The sequence below is a fragment of the Pteropus vampyrus genome, unplaced genomic scaffold (genome assembly GCF_000151845.1).
Source record: "Pteropus vampyrus isolate Shadow unplaced genomic scaffold, Pvam_2.0 Scaffold61, whole genome shotgun sequence".
Taxonomy (NCBI): domain Eukaryota; kingdom Metazoa; phylum Chordata; class Mammalia; order Chiroptera; family Pteropodidae; genus Pteropus; species Pteropus vampyrus.
The window spans coordinates 2,404,804-2,424,931 of NW_011888842.1; the positions used below are offsets into that span (position 1 = coordinate 2,404,804).

Below are 20,128 nucleotides of genomic sequence, written 5' to 3' on the forward strand. Positions count from 1 at the left end.
CGGCGGCAGCAGCGGGAGGCGAGGGGCGCCGCCGAGGAGCCGAGCCCGCCGAGCCGGGCGCTCTATTTCAGCGGGCGAGGCGAGCAGCTGCGCCTGCGGGCCGACCTCGAGCTGCCCCGGGACGCGTTCACGCTGCAAGTGTGGCTGCGAGCGGAGGGGGGCCAGAGGTCTCCGGCGGTGATCACAGGTAGGCGACAGTGCCCTAGCGGGCGCTGCACCGTCCCCGCGGCCCCAGGGGCGCACGGGTGCCTGGGCGCGGGTGGCGGGCTGGTCTGGGGCTGCCGGGTGTGTCTGCGCGGGAGCCGCCCCGCCGGAGGCGAGCAGGCACCCCGGGCGAGCTTCGAGACTCGCTTTGCCCTATCTGCAGAATGGGCGCTTTCAGAAGGCGTAGCCACCTAACCCCTCCAGGAGGAGCCCAGGGAGCGCTCCTGTCAGGGAGACCCGCAGTCAGTACCGGGGAGCCTCAAGCACGTAAACCGTGCTCGGGATGGTCGGAAGTACTGTCCCCGTTTGACATGGAGGGGAGGATGGCCCAATTGGGATGCATGTGAAAACAGGCTAAGAGAGTTTCTATTTCTTAGATTTTTTAATGGAGGTAACCCCACTTCACGTGACCCCATTACCCTGAAGCCTGCAAGGAGGTTGTTGTGATCGCCTGGACTTAGAAGTCCTTGCGGTGCCCCAAAGTTGCTCTCTGCTTGATGTCTGTCTCTGGGATTCAGCCCCTTCCTCCCAGCCAAACACACATACACAACCATCCATCCTATGTCATCGCTTTTAAAGACTGTTGCCTGCTACTCAGGGCTGGGGCAAGACCTTACTAATGCACACTCGGACAGTCTTCCGCGACTTCGCTGCGAAACGGGGCGCTTTTCTCATTTGGGACTTTTATAGTCCGTAATGAATTTGAGTTCTCCCTCCTCACCCTCCCTCTCTCTCCCCTTCGCTGTTCCACAGCAAAGCCCTCAGTGAAACCGGACACTTTGCGAGGGTTGCAAACCTTAGGAATGGTCCAACATCCATTTTTCCCCGTCTAAATTAATTTGTGGCAATGCCTTTAATAAAACTGGGGGGCAGAGGTGGGGCGGTGCTGGAGGATAGAAGAAAAGTTTTGCCTCTTCTGGCCGGGAGATTCCCTTCCTGCACACTCTTGACATGTCCTAGGACATCTTAAAGTGAGTAGGGGTTCCCCCTTCGCTGCGGCCAAGATCGTGGGGAGGCATTTTGCGATCCCACTCCCTTACACACACACACACTTTCTTAGAAGGGAAAGCTCTGAGCCCTTCGGGCACTTCTGCTCCTGTCTGTCTCGGCGTGGACTTTCTCCAACGTTGCGCTGACTTTGTCTTATTTACATAAAGTCCATGTCGGGGCACCTAAACTCTGCTGCTGTAACAAGAATGTGACCCCAAAGCTCCCGCTTTCCGCTACAAAACCGAGAGCAAGAAAATGACTTTCCCCCACATATGACGTCATCGCATGCTATTTTTTTCTTTCTCTTTTTTTTCCTCCCCAGGAAGGAGAGGGAAACCGAGCTCATTCACTTTTAGCCCCCAAGCCCGAGTCACCCAGAGCAGGGTATAATGTAGGGTAGAGGAAAGAGGTTATTCATAATAGCAATGATGATGATAATTCAGGACCGTGGTGTGTTTACTTCTCTTTCGGAACATAGGAAAAGCAGAGATTGTAGCGTCGAGATGAATTTTTTAAAAAACGAGTAGATCTTTTTTCCCCCTTGTGTTTACCTGTCATAACCAGTGATTTGGAAGGCTTTCCCTCCAGAAGGGAGAGCCCAGGATTATATAGGTCTCATCAATGAAAAGGTAGCAAATGCATTTTTAAAAATATATATATGTATATGTGCGTGTATTTATGTGTGTGTACATATATGTATATATGTATATATGTGTATGTATACATATATGTATATATGTATATATGTGTATGTATATCTATATGTGTGTGTATATATATATACATATATGTGTGTGTGTGTGTGTGTGTGTGTGTATATATATATATATATATATTTATATATATATAAAAACACCTGGGATTCCACGGGAGCCTGCTTTAGAAATGTCTATAATTCAGACAAGGAGCCTCTCTCCACACGCGCTCTCTTGAGCACTCAATTCACTCTCTCACACAAAGATTGTGCAGTAAAATACTTTAATTGGATGGGGGGACGTTAGGTTATTATTGCTTGTATAAAATGCCTGGTCCATTTTATGTGTGGAAATAACATTCCTCTCAAAAAGAAAAAAAAAAAAAAAAAAAGGCACTGCTGTCGCGTAGCACCAGAAAGCTAGTTGCTTTTCTCCAGAGGATACTGGTGGATTTTTCCCCCCCTCCCCTGGTTGAGTCTGAGCCAGATTTGGCGGTGTGTAAACACCTGGCCCTGAGCCAGAAAAGACTCATTCTATGTATCCTCCACACCGTAGAGACTGTTGGACTAAAAAGAACCTGCTTCTCCTTGAATTAAAAAGCAAACAAACAGTGGTTCTTTGCAGAAGCACTTTTTCAGCTTCTCCCTTCATGTAAGTTTGGGCTGGGAGAGGCAGGGGCAAGACGGGCAGCAGGGGTGCTGATGCCAAGTCATGTCGTTCCGCTGCCTGTGACCTCCGGTACCCAGTTTGCTGCCTGACCTCTGCTGGCTCTTTTCCTCTGGGCGTTGCCACTTTCGTAGGAATCCCTGGTCACCTATCTTGAGAGAGCAGGCATCTCTCAGCAGGGACCATGCTGCTATTTCAGGCAGAGGGTTGCTGCCTTGCTGTCAGGCCAGGCTGCCTTACATCACTCTTTGCTGCAGGATTCAATTGGGTTTCGTAAAGGTCTAATTTTACGGTGCTGTTAACCAGGTCTGTCGTCTGGCAGAGGCAGGCCTTGCCGCTCCTGGTAGGCGGGCTGTGCTCCCAGATCTGTCCGGGATGCTATTTCTGCCCCAGTTCAAACTTCACTGACACCAGTTCAGACAGGCGCTTGGAGAGGCGGGAGGAAGGAGTGAAGAAGCAGTTTGCTTCTGAAGCTCAGAAAACATGCCTTTTATTTTTCCAAAAGGGAAGGAGAGAAAAAATGTATATACACACACATACATACATACATTTATATATATACACACATATATATTAATAAATATAAAAGGAAAGGCTTGTGCAGGCAAAAAACAAACCTAAAGTTAGAAAGTGCCTGTGTGCAGGATTCTCTGGATGACAATGGATGGTCTTTAGTATTGAAGAATCCTTTAAAGATACTGGGATAAGTGTCCTCAGAGGTTACCTCAGAGGTTACTTTGGCCGAATAGAGAGAAACACAGAGAGCGGATGAGTATGTGCTGGATGACACAGATCCTCAAAGGCAGGAACAACGATTTGATCCCCAGCATCCTGACTTCCAGTCCTTACTCCCACACCCCTGAGAGAACGCTTCTAATAAACACCATCACCTCTCACCCCTCACAGACCCACCACCCAGGTGCAGCCTTCAGCCTTCATGCCCATGATTTGGGCTCTCTTTCAAGTCCGGGGGTGGGGGAAACTCTCTGACACATCCCTTTGATTTTGTGCCATACCAGGCAGGATCCAGACCCCTGCCCCTCATCACCAAGTGCCCCACCCCACCCCCAGGCCCTCCAGTTTGAAAGAGAAAGAAGGAAAAGAAAACAATAGGCTGAATTTGCTCCCTGGAGCAGAGGCCCTGAGCAGCAGTTAATCTTGTTAAAGTTTCTCCTGACCTGTTAGATAAGTGAGTTGTGGACCCCACAAGTGCTGCCCTCCTCCCACCCTCGCCCCTTAGGGATCTGCACTCTCTGCAGAAGAAAGGGATCTACCTGAACCCCATCCAGTCGCTCTGCTTGCTATGCTTTCTTCCTTTGTTCTAAATGTTGGACTATTGAGTTTGCTGACGGCTCCGAAGAGTCTTTCTCCCCCTCCTGTCTATAGTCCCCACTTCCTGCTACCCACCCAAAAAGAGGGCCTGCGTTTACCTAATGTCAGCATTGCTGTAATGGGGAGGCTAAGTTTCAAGGAGTCCACACATTAACACCAGCCTCCCCCAACATTTGTAGTCAGTCATACCTGGGTTCTAAAATATTGCAATGGTTGGAAGCCAGCTTTAGTAGTCAAGTTGCCTAAGTGGGAATCTACCTCTGCCTCTAACTGGCTGTGTGACCTTGAGCAAGCTAGTTGACTCCTCTGGGCTTCAGTTTCCTCATCTACAAAGCTAGGATGGTATGGGCACCTAGCCATTCAATGAGCTCATATACGGAAAGGACTCAGAACAGGATTTGGTGTATAGTAAGTGCTCGGTAAACTTCACTCTTGCTATTGGACATGATTTTCCAACGATCTCAGTCTTGACTTTATGGACTGAGGACACTTAAAGGCAGGAAGGAAACCAGCTGTTCCAGGATGCCTCCAAGGTGCCAGGCACTATACTAGGTGCTTGCTTTGTGCCTGCACGGGTCGCTCTCACAACCACCCTGAGAGGTGGGCATCCTCGCCTCTACAAATGAGGAAACAGAGTCAGAGAGAGTTGAAGTGACTTTCTTCAAAGTCTCCCAGGCTATTGGGAGAGCAGAGCGCAGATGTGAACTTGAGTCTCAAGTGTTTGTTTCCTCTTCAGCAGTGTTTTTGGAGAGAGAAAAAAAAAGACTTACTGCCTTCCTTAGTCTCGCTGCAGAATGTTCTCATCCCTTTCTGTCTCTCTGTGTGCTGACCATCCACCTACAGATTAAAGGAGACAGATAATACATGTAAATCTCACGTGGAACCCTGGATTTGACGTAGCAGCTCTGTTTTTCTTTAATGCCAGATTGTCAGGCAGACCGGGCTTGGAATTTCTGTTGCCAGTTACTTGCTATCTGATTTGAATCGAGTCACTTCATTTTTCTATCCTTTGGTTTGCTCATCTGTGAAATGGGCATAATGAGATCAGGATATTGCAATAAAATAAATATGCAGAAAGTACCTGGCACAGTTCCAGCTCATATTAGGGACTCAGTCAACAGTAGCTGAGTCTAGTAAGTAATCACATTCTGTTTTCCAATTTGCTAGTTTGACCTTCAGAAAGTGGAGCCTGTTTATGCCCTGTTAAGACTTCCCCTCTTGAATTTCTGGGAGTCCATCTAATTGACAGATCTTGGGCAAGAGTTAGACCCCCTCAGATCCCTTCCTTGTACTTTGATTTCCTCTTCTGTGACCTACTTGGATGACCCCTTGGTGGTAAGAGCCAGAGGAGGTCTAGAACCACAGAACCCATAAATAGGAAAACCAGTAAATTCAAGTGGGGAGCATACACACCCAGGAACAGAAGCCAGATGATGGTCACAGTGGAGGCCACGTCACAGTTCTACTGTCACATGCCTCTTGCCCCTTCCTCAAATGCACCCCAACTTCCATAATCCCCCAAACAGCCATTCACCGTGGAGAGATGGGGTGACGGAGGCTATATCACCCTTGCCCCTCTGCACAGAGGAAGGAAAAGTGAAGCTAGAGGCTTGGGACTCAGGCGTGTGGGTTGTGTATGGGCAGCCCGGGCATGGACTGGGTCAAGCAGCTCAATGTGTAGTAGGAAAACTGAGAACCAGGGTCACACAGGAGCCAAGAATTAAACTATATTCACAAACCACCCCCTATCAAAGGGGCTGGAGAGATCATTGGGCCCAATTGTTCCCATCCCTGGCAACACTTAGGGTCGCCAGCTTTGAAAACATCTCAATGCTTAGGCTGCATCCCAGGGATTCTGAGGTCACGGGTGTGAGGTTGGTCTGGACCCTGGTGGTTTTCAAAGTTTTCTCAGGTACTGTGTGTGGAAGGACCATCAGTGGAGAAAATCACTGATCCAGTCTGATGTCTCCCTACTTTGCAGGTAGGAAAACTGAGGCCCGAAGGAGAGGTTTCATTCCGGGCTTGTTGAGCTGGTTAGTGGTTGAGGCTTTAGAGAAATTTAACTGTCCGAGTTCTGAGTTGCCAAACACCAGGAAGGAGCCTTCTCCCATTGTCTCTTCTCCAGCTCACCCCCAACCCCTAGGCGCCCTGGCCATGACATTCTATTTTTCCAGAGCTATTCCTGTGTGTGAAGCCATGCCCTCTTTTTTTGGGGCTGCCCTGAAAATGCTGACATTCCTGTGGGGGCTAACACATTGGGTTCTATGCATCCTATTTTAAATGAATCTCTTCAAGGGCTTGGGAGGGAATCCTCTCTGAGCAAGAACAAGGGATATTAAAAAAAGGGAAGCTCAGCTCTAAGGCATTTCCCCTTTGTCCTGGGCTAGTCCTGTGGGAGGGGTTATGTTCCTGATATTTCAAACCCCCCTCACCTTTTGATCGCTCTGAAACCAGCACTGGCTGCAGACATCTCAGATGAGGGAGGGTAAAGAGCCCAGGTAGGGAGACCCCCTCTACAGGCAGTTTGTGCCTTGTCTACCTCAGCTGGGAGCTCAGAAATTTAGATGTCTTTTCCCTTCTCACCTGCTACCCCTTCCTTGGAATTTAATTTTCTTTCCCTCAGTGTCCCCTTATCTTTCTTCTTGTTGTGCTAAGGGCTCCGTGTCATGCCTTGATGCACTTACCAGGAATGCTCAACTGAGAACTGACTGTGGATTTCGGCCCTTCAGCTCTTTCTAAGACCTGAAACTGGGACTCAGGAGCTCTGAGTTCAAGTCCTGGCTCAGCCTCCTCTGAGCTGTGTGTCTTGGGGCCTCTGGCTCAAACATTGGGGCCTCAGGGGAGAGGGATTCAGGTGTGGTTACACTCAACATCCCTGTCTCGCAGGTTGTCACAGGAACCAGGTGAGACAAGGGCCACAGCAGTTCTTGGCCAAGGTCAGAACTCGGTCCACTTGTCAACAGTAGTAATAGGAGCCAGCAAGTGAGAGATGTGAGGGATTTTTGTAATCAAGGTCATTCCTGGATAGGTGCCTTTATTGTTATTCACACTGCAAATGATAAATAGTGATTCAGTTAGCAAATCTTTTGTTACCTGTGACCTCACTGGAGTCCTTTGATGTTGGGACTTTACAGATCTTCCAAAACTACCACTTACCCTGTGACTTTGACAAATTAATTAACTGTCCCTCTCTGGACCTCAGTGTTCTCAGGGTGCACAATGAGGGATAAGGATATCATAGGGACTCTTAAACTGTGCCCCCACAATTTTATGGAGCCACTAGGGAGAGGCTGAAGGGGAGGTCTCTGCCTCCCCCCACCTTCTCTTGACCTTATTCTGATTAAATTGTGAGTCTGTCTACAAGATTCCATTTGAAAGAACGTTCAAGATCCTTAATTACAGAATTTGAATGGACATGGACTAAATTGAGGGAATTATTGTTAATTTTGTCAGGAGTGATAACGGTATGTATTTTTAAAGCTCTCAATCTGTTAGAAATGCATACCGAAGTATTTATGGGTAAAATGATGTTCTGTCTGTTTTGTTTGTTTAAAAATCTCCGGAAAAACAAAACAAAACAAAACAGGATGTTGGGTTGGGGGTGTAGATGAAAGAAGACTGGCAACCTGATAACATTGTTGAAACCGGGTAATAGGAATATCGGGCTTCTGTACATTTTTGTCTTTCCCTCTGTATGTAATTGAAGAGTTCCATAATTAAAAGTTTTAAATTATAAAAGAGTCTGAGAGCCACAGGAAGAGTTAAAGTCTTAGGTTCCTGTGTGTTCGGTGAGCTTCTGGTTTTCCAAGTACAGAGGTGACACTTGGAGAGGTTTCAGGCCTCTCCCAAGGTCACACAGAGATTAATTGAAAGAACACACTCTGGGCTTCAAACACTAGGAGCTTCCTCTGTCCGCCTCCCTGCACACCTGCAAACTCAGGTGACTGATTATCCTGGAAGAGATGGGGGGAAGGAAAAAAAGGAGGAGAGCCTTAGGAGGGGCATATAGAAGGGGCAAGTGGAGACTTGCTGGGCAATAAGAAGCTTTTGAGTGAGGATATTCTTTGCTGTATAGAACTGCCCTACATAGAGTGAAACATGTAGTGTCCTTGATTCTATGCATAAGAATTCCCTAGAATCTGCTAATCATTGTGACAACCCAAAACATATTGTGACGATAAACATGCACACACACAAGCACACTCACATTTCCACACACCTCTCTTTTTCGTTACTGGCTCCTTATTTCTCTCCATCTCCAATTGCCTTGGGAGCCTCCTAAAACCTTCTAGAGCCCTGTCAGAATGACCTGCAGTTGTCTAATCTCAGAAAAAATTTGACACCATCAGGAACCGGAAAAGGAGCATGTGTTTACTGAAGAAGTATTTTGTAGTGGTTGACCAAGGACTCAAGAGTCAGGCTGCCTGCGTTTGATTTCCTGACCCTCCCACCTGCCAGTTGCATGACCTTGGGCAAGTTACTTAATATCTCCAAGCTTCACTATTCCCATTCGTAAAATGCAGATAGCACTGGCTCCTACTTCATAGGGTTGTTTTGAAGATTAACTGAGCCTCCATGTGGAAAATGCTTAGTAATGGAATCTGGACCATGGGTAAGCACCCAGTAAACGTTAACTCATATTGGTATTATGTGTGCCTTGCCACACATTATTTCGCATTCTCTCAGTTGCACTGTCAGACGTGCAGGAGTTGCCTTTCCCTCCCTTACTACTCAGGAAAGACTTATTGCTGTCATCTTAACATAAAACAAATATTCAAATGAAAGACAATAAACACTCTTGTTCATATTACAAAAGCAATGAGTGCTCTTCACAGAAAATCTAAGAAATGTAGTTAAAAACAAGAGACAAAGTAAAATTTGACCATACCCACATGCAATAGGTATTTATCGAGTGACTGCTATGTACCAGGTAGAGTTTTAGACCCTGAGCACAGAGCAGTGAACACAAGGAGAAAAGGCCCCTCCCTACCTTTGAGACTTTATACTGGAGGAGGATAAGAGGGGAAAGGTGAGGAGAGAGGATAAATGAATGAGCAAATATATGACAAATGAGCAAATGAACGACAAATATAATGTCAGGTGTATGTTTAAGAAGAAAGATAAAGTGGAGAAGGGATATTAGGGAATGCTATATGGGGGCGGGGTTGCCGGAGGAGTAAAACCTAAAGGGGGTTGTCAGGAGGGGCAGTGATGAGCAGCGTCACTGGAGAAGAGCTCTAAGAGCAGACCCAGGGCTGTCGAAAGAAGACCACTGTGTACTGGAGAAGAAAGAGCAGTGCACTAGGAGCTATGAGATGTCCGTTTTAGACCGTTCATTCATTAGCTTGCTGTTTGACTTTGGGCAATTTGCTTTATGTCTTGGGGCCAGTTTTCTTCATCTAAACAACGGGGGTAGGGAGGAATTTATCTTTGTCTTGGAGAACCTTCTAGCAGAGATCTCTAGGAATCAATAATCCTAGTCAGGACTGTCCTAAGACAAAATTGCAAAGTTAGTATTCGTTATGGTTTTCTTCCTCTTTGGGTGCATTTTTCTCCACTAGGTGGTGCCTGTGCCTGTCTCCCTCAGGGGCCAAGTGCCTACCGCTTTCTGCTTCCTCTCTCCCAGCATCATTCTCAAAAAAAAAGGACATGGTGTTCCTTCTTGCTAAGGCATCAGTGACTGGTAACAACTTAGAATGCTAGTCCTCCACAGACATATATACTTTAATATTTCCCCAAAAAGCTTTGATTCAAAAAGTAAGATACCAATGGTTAGAATTTCAAAGACTGACTGAAGACATTATTTAGGGAATATTGGTACTTCCCAATAGCTGGAAGCCATTTTGTTAATAATATTGCTAATAATAGCTGCCATAAATATCAAAAAAACACTGAATGACTTTGCTAGTGATCACTTAGTTGGCTAATGGTTAGATTACTCAAAATTCATATTTCTTACTGTGCAAAGGCCATTCCGGGCTAGTTCCTAGACATCAGATTAAGTCGCTGGCCTTTTAGTCTTGCTCATCATTTTAATCAGATCATTTCATGATTAAAATAGTAAAACGCTGGAGTCTGCAGCCATTGGTTAGTCTGCTTTCCTTCCTGGAACCCCCAGTACTATTACCTATGAAATACATAGTGCTCCCTCAATCTTCACCATTCTCTCTCTCTTCCTGCCCCTTATACCTACAGCATTTACTTTGGCCACTTATATTTTTCTTTGAAGAAAAGAAAGAAAATTTGTGTTCCGGTATCATTTGCCACAAACCCTGTGTCAGTAAAACCTGAAAGATGGATATGTCCCGTATCCATCTTTCTTTAATTTCTGTTGCTCTATAAATACAAAATGTGGCTGGGCAGAATATGACTAAATGTGATTGTGTGGAAGGGGTTATTTCTCCCAATGAGATTGGAGATCTTTCAGCTACAAAGGCTGATGAGAAAATAGAGAAAGATAGGATAACCAGCCAGTCAGGAACAAGTAAGCCTTGCTCTAAGAGATAGGTGCAAGTACACAGACAGAAAGCATAAGAAATACAGATTGTATTCTGTTCTGTGAATTAACATTCACGTAAGTCCAAAGAACCAAGGAGTGTGAGAATCAGAAGCTCTCATCTAGACCATTTCATAGATGAGGAACTGAGGGTTGGTGACAAAAAGTGGCTCACCCAAATCAGTGACCAAGCTGGATAAGATTCCCTTCAAATTCCACATGTCCAAAGCTTGAACCCTCTTTCCTCTGAAATGCCTTGTGTCCTCATCTAGTGTCACCTACTCTAGATAGATCATCCACCGTATTCAGTCATTCGTCCATTCCTATCTATCCTGCCTTCTTGACATTTTTATAGCCAATTTCTCTTAGCTTAGGCTCTCTGCATTTCTGATTTTTACTCTTTCCCTAGTATTATAATGCCCACTTCTCTGAGCCTCAACCCCTGTATCCCCTTCAACCTATCCTTCAACATTCAACTGTCATCAGATCTTTCTAAAATGCAAACTTTAGCCAGAGGCCCTTCAATAGTGCTGGAATTATCTGCAGTACTCCCAGATACCTTATGCTTTTCCACCTCATTTTCTTTACTTGGTGTGCCTCCTATATTCCAAAGACCTGTTTTGCAGAACACCTAAGCCTCTATAGGGTTCTACTCAAAGTTCCCCTCTTCTGGGAAACCCTCCCTGACTCCTCTCCAAGTATAACTGGTTCCCTACCTTCCTTATTCATCTCCACTGTACCCTCTACACATGTATATCGAAAGACCTGGAATTCTTTCTCTCACATTTAATTGTGTGCATATTTGAGGTCATCCTAACTTCTTCACTGCCTAGCAGAGCACCTAGCTCATAGAGGATTTATATGTATTTTTCCTTAATGCACACATGACTGCATAAGAGAACCAGCTAAATATCTGATGATTCTGGAAGAAAGATCTCAGGAACCTTAGGCATGTTGCATTACGTAACCGAAGCACATGACCTACCCCCGTGCGTCACACTCAAAAACATTACACAGTGGTTAATTCCATTTCCCCTTGAGCAAAGAAGTCAGAAGGGAAAAGAAATCTGGTCTTCCAAAACAGAGAGGGGAGGGGACAGTGTATTTAAATGCCTCCTCAACTCCCATTTCGGCCTTTTTAATCCAAGTCACATTTTAGCCTCGGTCTTCCCCTCTCACCCCTCACCTGTTAGCAAAGCATTTGTTTTGTGTATAGACTGCAGCACATAATCCTAAGCTTTGCTCTCCTCTCAGATTTCCTTTCTCTCCCTTGTCGGGTTCCTATTGGACCTCGAGTGTCCTGGCAGTCGTATCTGTTGCCTGGGTTTTCATCCTTTTCTCTCCTTCTTGTGGGGTGGGGATGGGAGGGCTTTCTGTCTGTTCCCTTTGATCTCGTGAGACCTCGTGGTGACCTCAGGATCTGGAACCCTCTATTCACTGTTTATATACCCTTGGGGAGAGTATGCATTCTCAGCAGTAATAACAGTAATAAAAGCTGTTAGCTTATAATGAGCACTTACTATGTGCTGGCACTATGCTGACTGCTATACTTTGAACCCTCTCAGTTAGATTGAGAAAGTTACAGGACTCATTGAAGGCCCCACAGCTAAAAGGTGGTGGAACTGGGGTTCAAATCCAGGATATTTTAATTTTTCTCTATCCGTAAGGCCTAGCACATTGCTTGGAATGTAGCATTTGTCCAGTAAATGTTGCATGAGAGGATGAATATATGGAAGGAAGGAAGGAAGGAAGGAAGGAAGGAAGAAAAGAAAGAAAGAAAGAAAGAAAGAAGAAGAAAGGAAGGAGAGAGAGAGAGAGAGAGAGAGAGAGAGAGATGGTGTCCCCATGCAAACATTTAGAGATTGTAGAATGAAAGGGGAAGGGAGGGAAGGAGAAAGGGAGGAAGGGAGGGTGAGATGGAGGAAAAATTTGAGTAAACATTAAAAGAGATTGGCTAAGAAATCTCTGATATGCAGAATTTATTTCATTTGCAGGTGACTTTTCAACAAAAAGACCATTTACATCCACGAGAGCATTTCCCACCTTTAAGTAGTCCATAGGGAGATATACACTTATTTCAAAGACACTCTTTGCCAAAAACGTTTCCAGATTTCTCTTTTGGGAATCAGAGCCTGGGGCATGTTCCCCCAGATATGCTCAACTGAGACATTATCACCCTCTGAGGAAGGCCCTGGTACATTCTGAGCCAAATCTGAGATGTGCGTAGGTGATGGTGCTGCGTGAACTATGGGGTTCCGAGTAGAAGAATGACTGTGGAGTAACAAGGCTGATTTGTGTTGTGCTCTCATCGGAGCTGATGAAGCCTCTGTAGAGCTAGCATTAAGCTCTCAGGATGACGCCTGTACAGAACAGCCCCACTGGGCTGATTAGGTCTGATCTGCTAAAAACAAATAAAACATCTTGTTCATCCCTTTCCCAAATTCTAAAGCTAGAACGATGTTAGTCTGCTTTATCAAATCTGCTCAACTTACAGATGGAGAAACTGAGGTCCAGGCAAGTTAACTTGTTAAATTTAGCTAAGTTGAGTAAGCTTAAGCAACAAGTTGGCAGCAAAATTGAAAATGGGATTCAGGTCTCTTGACTCCCAAATCAGTGCTCTTTCTACTGGATCCCGTCGTTTTCCTTTACAGTGTGGGATGACAGTTACATCTGTGGGTTCACAGTAGTGAACTTATTAGAAAACATCCTATAGCTGTTGAGTTGCTTTTCTTAAGCACTTCTTATGTGCCCCACATTTGTCCTGGGCATCCTGTGAGGTTCAGTAGGAAATGGCAGTGTGTTAGGAGAGGTAAATCTCCCTTCCTACCTTCCATCCTTCCTTCCTTCCTTCTTTCCATCCATCCGTCCATCCTTCCTTCCATCCATCCATCCAATTAGATAGTTATCGAGAAGTCTTTATGTCTTTGTGTATTACACATTGAGCTAGGATAGGGGGACTGAGAATAAGAGCAGGGCACAGTTCCATCCCTCAAGGAGCTCCCAGTCCTAGTGGCGGAAGCAGAGTAGTAAACAGATACATGACATCATGGTAACTGCTATAACTAAGCAATTAACAGAGTCCTAGGCAGGCACAGAGGCAGAAACACTGTGTTGTTGAATACTCGTGTTTATTATGGGGGCTAGAAAGTGCTCTGAGATTTCAGAGGCATAAGAGTTTCCTTCCACTTGGAAGAGTTGGGGAGTTGTTTATGAAATAAGTGGCATAGTACGTGTATGGGATGTCTGCCTTGTCTTGCATGTGGATATATCATGTGCGTCATTTAAAATGTAGAACCATCGATCAACTTAGAAAAATAAACACTTTTGATTCATGTCTCAGCCAAGGACGTTGACCCAGAGTACCTTTTAGGAGCATCACAGTAGGAAATGATTGGATGATCCGATACATCGCCATTTGAATCGAGGCCAACAGCCTCTTATATCCCTCATGGCGTTTATCACTCTGTCATGTTTGCCTTCAAACTTGTCTGTCTCTCCCCACTTGCCTCCAATCTCCTTAGGAGCAGAGACCATTTCTGTCTTCATCTCTGCTTTATTCCTACCCTTAACACGTTACCGGCTCTGCTGGTCGGTGCTTGGTAAACTTTGGTAAATGAATTGGAGATGGCTCTAAATAAGGGAGAGACGAGGTGACTGAAAGTGAGTGCTGTGAAGGAAAGGTGCTTTGAGAAAAGACCTCATGGGCCTTAAGAAGGCCCAAGCAGTGAAGGCAAATGTTATGAAAGGCATTAGCCGTTAGATATGGCCCTGGTCTCTCAGAGCTGACCAGTTACAGGTATGTATTCTTACCACTTTTCTCTGTCACTCTGTCTCCCTTCTTTCTGTTGAGCCAGTGTACCATTCTATTGGTTTTTAAGTCCTTTCCACCCACATTTTCTCTTAGCTTCTCCAACCCCATCCCTGGAGAGAGCTGCCACAGAACCAGGTGTAACCGTGTGGGATGCACCATGCTCCTCCTGCAGTCCTCACCAGTGCCATGGAGACCTCCCAGAGGATGTGAGAGCAGAACGAGGGCAGGAATCGTGTCTGCCATGCTCAGTGCACCTTCCCAGTGCCTGACACACTGCAGGGGTTCAGCAAATATTTGTGGGTGGGTTTCTGGATGAATAAATGCTGTAAATTTACAGTGCATCTGGATTAGTCTCCTCAGTTCACAAATGGAGAATCTGATGTCCAGAAGGGGCAAGGAAATTATCCCAAGTCCCGTCTCAGATTAGTGACAGAAAAGGACTAGAGCCCGGTTATCCTCTTTTTTCTATCCAGCTATATTGTCCTTGGATTTGGGCCCAGCTCTCTTGAATTTGGTCACAAAGATTTCAGATCATTGGACCCTGCAGTTGGATAGGACCCAAACTATCCTTTTACAACTGGAAAGTCTAAAGTCCAAAGAGGGGAAAAGATTTGGCCAAGGCCCCACAGTGAGACAGTGACAACAACAAGGCTTCCAAAAATCTCTCTATGTGTCTCTAGGTAGTTAACAGATAGATGGCGTCTACCTGACACCTTGAGAGATGCAGCAGTGAGAAGACAGAGCAGGTTCCTACCCTCATGAACTCTCAGTTGAGGATTTTGAAGCAGCAGACGTACAAGCCACTGGGAGACGTGTGTGTCTGGAGGTGAAGGCAGCCCAGGTCATGGAATCTGGATTTCAATCTAGATGAGATCAGGAGTTGTCAGAAAGTTTCAAACAAGGAAGTTACAGTATCTGGCGTAGGTTTGCCAGGGGTCTCTCTGACCTCAATGTGGAGAATTTATAGGGTGAGGACAAGTGTAGAATCTGTTATACCATTGTCACGGTGTGAATTGATTGTAGATGTTGTTATTTTAGTTACGACTTCGTATTTTGGTTAATATCATTAGGTTCTATTTCCTTACTGTTACCATTACCAACTGAAATACCTGGCTAGCACTGTATTTTAGTTCTATAGAATCGGGGCGGGGAAGGGTCTTGTTCTTTGGTCCAGGGGGACTTGAAGATATTCTGAACTCCAGGATATTTACTGTAAAAATTTTAGCCTGTACAAATTTTTCTGAGTAGAGGGTGCAAAGTTTTCATTAGTTTCTTAAAGGGGTCTGTGGCCCCCAAATGATGATTTTAATGCAGAAAAGCAGGGGGCCTAAGAGGTCATTTCCTGAAGCCTATTCCCAGCTTTAAAATCTGAACACACTAGGAGATCTGTGAAAATGAGAATGTTGATGTTGAATTGTCATATCAGTCTGAGGAATTGCACTTTCCTTCATCTGTACCCTTGTTGGAGTAAATAGAATTTGGGACGTTTTTCCCTCTGAGGACAAGTTAGTTTATTCCTTAGAAATATAATCTACAACTTTGTTTATTCAAACTCTGGTCTCTGAGTTTCTCTGAGTTTTAAAATTGGCAAGTTCACTTCAAATGTGGTCTGAGGTGGTCCTGACCATAATTATTCACTGTGGACTTTACCCATGAATCTGTGAACCCAAATATCCATCCACTTTTTCATCCATCCAACCATCCACCCACCTATCCTCCCTCCCTCCCTCCTCCCCCACTTTTTTCTTCCCTCTGATCCATCCATTCAACTATCGGCCCTTTCATCTCTCTACCCTTCCATCAATTCATGCTCTCATCCATCTGCCCTTCCATCCATGTAATCTTCTAGGCTCTATGCTAGGGGTGGGGCAAGAGTTAGGAAACTCCGATGCTTATTCTTATGCCACTGTGAGTCCTTGAAAAAAGTCCCTGGGCAACCTCCATTGAACCCTTTGCTTCTACTAGAGTACTAGTGTGAAAACCCCAATTCAGAAGTTGAAAACTACTTTGAAAAAATTAACGTGGTCTGCCTGCATAGCTGTATAATTATAAGTAGTCCGGTAGTGCTCTGAGTCTGGGTCTAGACTACTGGAGGCTCCTTTATCAACACTAATAGTTTAGATCAATAACGGCTTCTACCCTTAGGTCAACAGGTGGTGGGAAACCAATAGCAAAAGTGAAATAGAGGCAGGGATCTTTGGGAAAGGCTTCATAAAGGGAGCAGAGAAGGGAGCTCACAGTTACTTGACTCCTGGGACTCCCTTTGCCCATAGCCCCCAAATCCCTTGTATAGAGATTCTGAGCCTTCATGATCCTCGTGTGCCCCTGGATGCATGATGTAGCAGGAAGCCCTCGTAGCATGGGGTTGTTTCAGTTTCCGAAGCATTTTCGACATGTACCTATCATATTCCCCCTCGCCTTGTAAAACAAGCATTTTCATTTAATACAGTGAAGTCTTTGTATTCTCAACAACAAACACATGGTCTAAAGCTCGCAGACACAACCTGCCTTTTTCTCCAACACCCTCCCCCCCCGAACCCACTCTGTTCGCCCTCACAAAGTCCAGTGTCAGCAGAAATATCTGTTTACAAACAAGAGCTCTGAGAGAACAGTATCAGGAGCTCAAACAAACCTCTCAAACATGCTCTCAACTCTGTCCTTGGAGTCCTTGTGAGCAGTGTGTGTCACTGGCAGCAGCTTTCGTGGAAGGCTTCCTGCCTTTCTGTCTTTCCATTTGTCTTCGTGTCTGGCTTCCTCTGTCTCTTTCTACGTATTCATTAGAACCATGAGGAGCCTGGACTGGAGAAGCAGTTGGGTGCTGGCTTGAGCCTTATGGATATCTGGAAAACAGAGCCCAGCCAGAGAGTTGTTTGCAAACAACAAGACAGACCCAGACACATCCAGCCGGCAGTGTCATTTGAAACAGATGTTGATTGAAGAAGGGTTATTAATTGGGTAGATATCATAGTCACATGATGATCATGTGGCTCTACGTCATTTTTCTAGGAATTCTTTTGCCACCATCTTGAACATGAGTCTACTGTGCCTCCCTATTACCTACACATGGTAATGACAAAAATGAGCATATTTAGCATGTAATATGTGTCAGGCACTGTTCTGAGTACATTGCATGCATTGACTCTTTAATCCTCACAATGACTCTCTGAAATAGGTACTATTATAATCCCAGTTTTCCAGATAACAGAACTGAGGCACAGGAAAGTTAAGACTTGCCCAAGGTCACACGGCAAATAATGATAGAATCAGTCCCCAGGTTCCATGTTCTAACCACTCCTCCACGAAACTCTCTAGATCAGGTCAGAATTCCTTAGCCTCACATTTAACTTTCTCCCTAAGCATTCTTTCCCTATCATAACTATCCTAGTTCCTTATAGCAGGGTTTCTCAACTTCAGCACTATTGATGTTTTGGGATGAATAATTTTTTGCCGTGGGAGTTTGTCCTGTGCACTGTATGATGTTTAGCGACATCCCTGGCCTCTACCCACTTGATGCAGTAGCAGCCCTTCCTCCGTGGTTGTGATGACCAGAAATGTCTTCAGAAGCGTGACCAAACATGCACTGATTGAGAACCATTGACTTATGTGGATCCTTCTGATTAAATAGAATTCATTGGTGTTCTTAGAACATAGATTCCCACCTCCACGCTTTTTCACATTTTGACCTTGCAGTGTCCTTGACCTCCTCCTCATCAGTCTCCTCTGAAAGACTTCCAGAGTCTTTCATTTTCTCAACCTCTTTTACAGACAGAGAGGAAACACTAGTCTTTCTGGGTTACTGATTTGCTTGCCTTTATGCTTTTTAGTTTACAAAATGGTCATTGATTCCAAACTTTCCATTTAAAATCCCCTAAAGATTCCAAAGGAGTCCTGAGTTAAAAGCTCAGTTCATTCCATGTATTCAGCAATTGTTCATTGGGCCTACCCTGTGTCAAGTCCCAGACGAAGCATTCAAAGTATGAGGTCAAAGAAGACACAATACCTGCATCTCAAGAGTTTATGTGATAGACTGTCAGAGCTGGAAAGGAACTTAGAGACCTACTCTTCAGCCTTTTCCAGTGGAGTAGATGGGGAAACCAAGCTCCAGAAGGTAGACGATATTTGATCAGGGTCAACTAGAGACCAAGCTCAAGGCCAAGCTAGATCATCCTTCCCCTAGTAGAATGAAATTAAAATTTCTAAGTCTTAATGACCAACCAAATACCATTTATTTATTCATCTGGAGCCTTAAAGAGCTCCTTTGAGTTGAGTCATAATTCACAATTTTCTATCAGATGGTAAAACAACAAAATTAACATGAGAAAAGTCTATCAGCCCTCTCTCTTCAAAATTTTGCTCACATACAGTTACGATATGCTTTTCATTGTAAGTCTTAGGCTGAATAACTCCAGATTGCCAGTGAGCACTGGACAGGGAGTCCTGAGACATGAGTCCTGGTCTTTCAGTTCTGTGACTCTATGAATAAGAACACCATGAAATCCCTAGCTAAGGATCCCCACCCCCATGGACTCTCTTCCTGAAAAACCACCAAAGAGTCCCTATTGTGTATGGAATAAATTTCAGATTTCTTGGCATGCCGTTCACAGTCCTTTGCAATCTAGCCTCAGACAGCCCTTGCTATTTCATTTCTCTTTATTACTCTGTGCACCCTCTGTTCCACCAAAAGCAGATGTCACAGCTCATGGCTTTGGCTTGTGCTTCATCTTCTGCTAGAAGGTCTTTGTCCAGCTTCCCCTGATCAGATTCCTATTCCTTGTGCAAGGCTCAGTCCTTGAGTTACTCGTTCAGGAAAACTTCCCTGAGCCTCCTTGTCTGAATCAAGTAGCTCTGTTTGCTTGTACTTGTGCTAGAACTTACTCTGTTACACTTTAATTATTTATAACTAAAACCTGCCCCTCATCCTCACATGGTCAGTTTTCCTCTGTCTGGACAGCATAAGGTAAAAGTTAAGAACAGGAGCTCTTGAGTCTGGTTGCCTGGGTTTGAACTCCACCCCTGTCACCTGCCCGTGACTTACTCAGGTTTGGGCAACTCATTTGGGCTTCTTTGAGTCTCAGTCTCCTCATCTGTAAAATGGAGATACTAACAATACTCCCTGCTTGGATTTTTGAAAAAGCTGCCTGAGCTAATCCATGCAAAGAACTTAGCACAGTGCCTGGCACTCAGTGAACGCTCGGCAGGCATCAGCTGTCACTGCTGTCCCTGCACAGGAGAGTAATTCCAGATGGCACCAGCCTTGAAAAGAGGGGATCTGCCTGTCTGGCCGCGCCCCTGCCTTATCTCCCTTTGTCATCTTTCTCCCTGAGAGGCTCTCCCCTGGCTGTGTGGGCCTGGATGAGGTGATGGCAGGCTCACCCCAGAGAGGAGCTTTTGTTTCCAGAGCTCAGCCCACACTGTCTGGGGTGTGTTTTTACATAACTTGCTGTGGGCCTGCGTCAGTTATGAAACTGACATCATTTGGCTTGGCTGTGTGGGAACCTTTCCCATCCTTCTGAGCGCCCTGGACTGACTACAGGTGCTCAGTTTCTCTCCTGATGCCATTTTACAGATGAGGATCTGAGGTCTAGAGATGGACCCAAAGTTGACCTACCCATTAGGCAAGCTGGCACAGTGCCTGAAGTCCACAGTACTTTTAGGGGTCCATAAAAATGGCTTGATTTCTTTTAAAATCAGAAGAAAAAACTTATGTAAAAATGAACCCAGCCTCTTGATAATATAATTATTTATACCAAATGCAATCATAAAACATTATACACACACACACACACACACACGCACACACACACACACACACACACGCACATATACACATATGGAAAAAGAGCTCAGGGCCTGTGAAAGTGGTGACGTGACCTTGGATGAAGAGGAATTTGCCCAAGATCAGTAGTACATCAGTGGCAAATCAAGGCAAAAGTT

At 45.2% G+C, this 20,128-nt stretch overlaps 1 protein-coding gene across 1 annotated transcript in view; it reads left to right on the top strand.

Moving 5' to 3' along the window:
• The window catches only part of LOC111740293 (pappalysin-1-like), a gene marked incomplete at both ends in the record, with an annotated part of 35,178 nt that continues 15,050 nt past the window's right edge, over positions 1 to 20,128 (top strand). The window contains one exon of the mRNA XM_023531044.1: positions 1 to 187. Within this exon, the coding sequence (XP_023386812.1) occupies positions 1 to 187 (187 nt within the window). The remainder of the gene's footprint in view (positions 188 to 20,128) is intronic.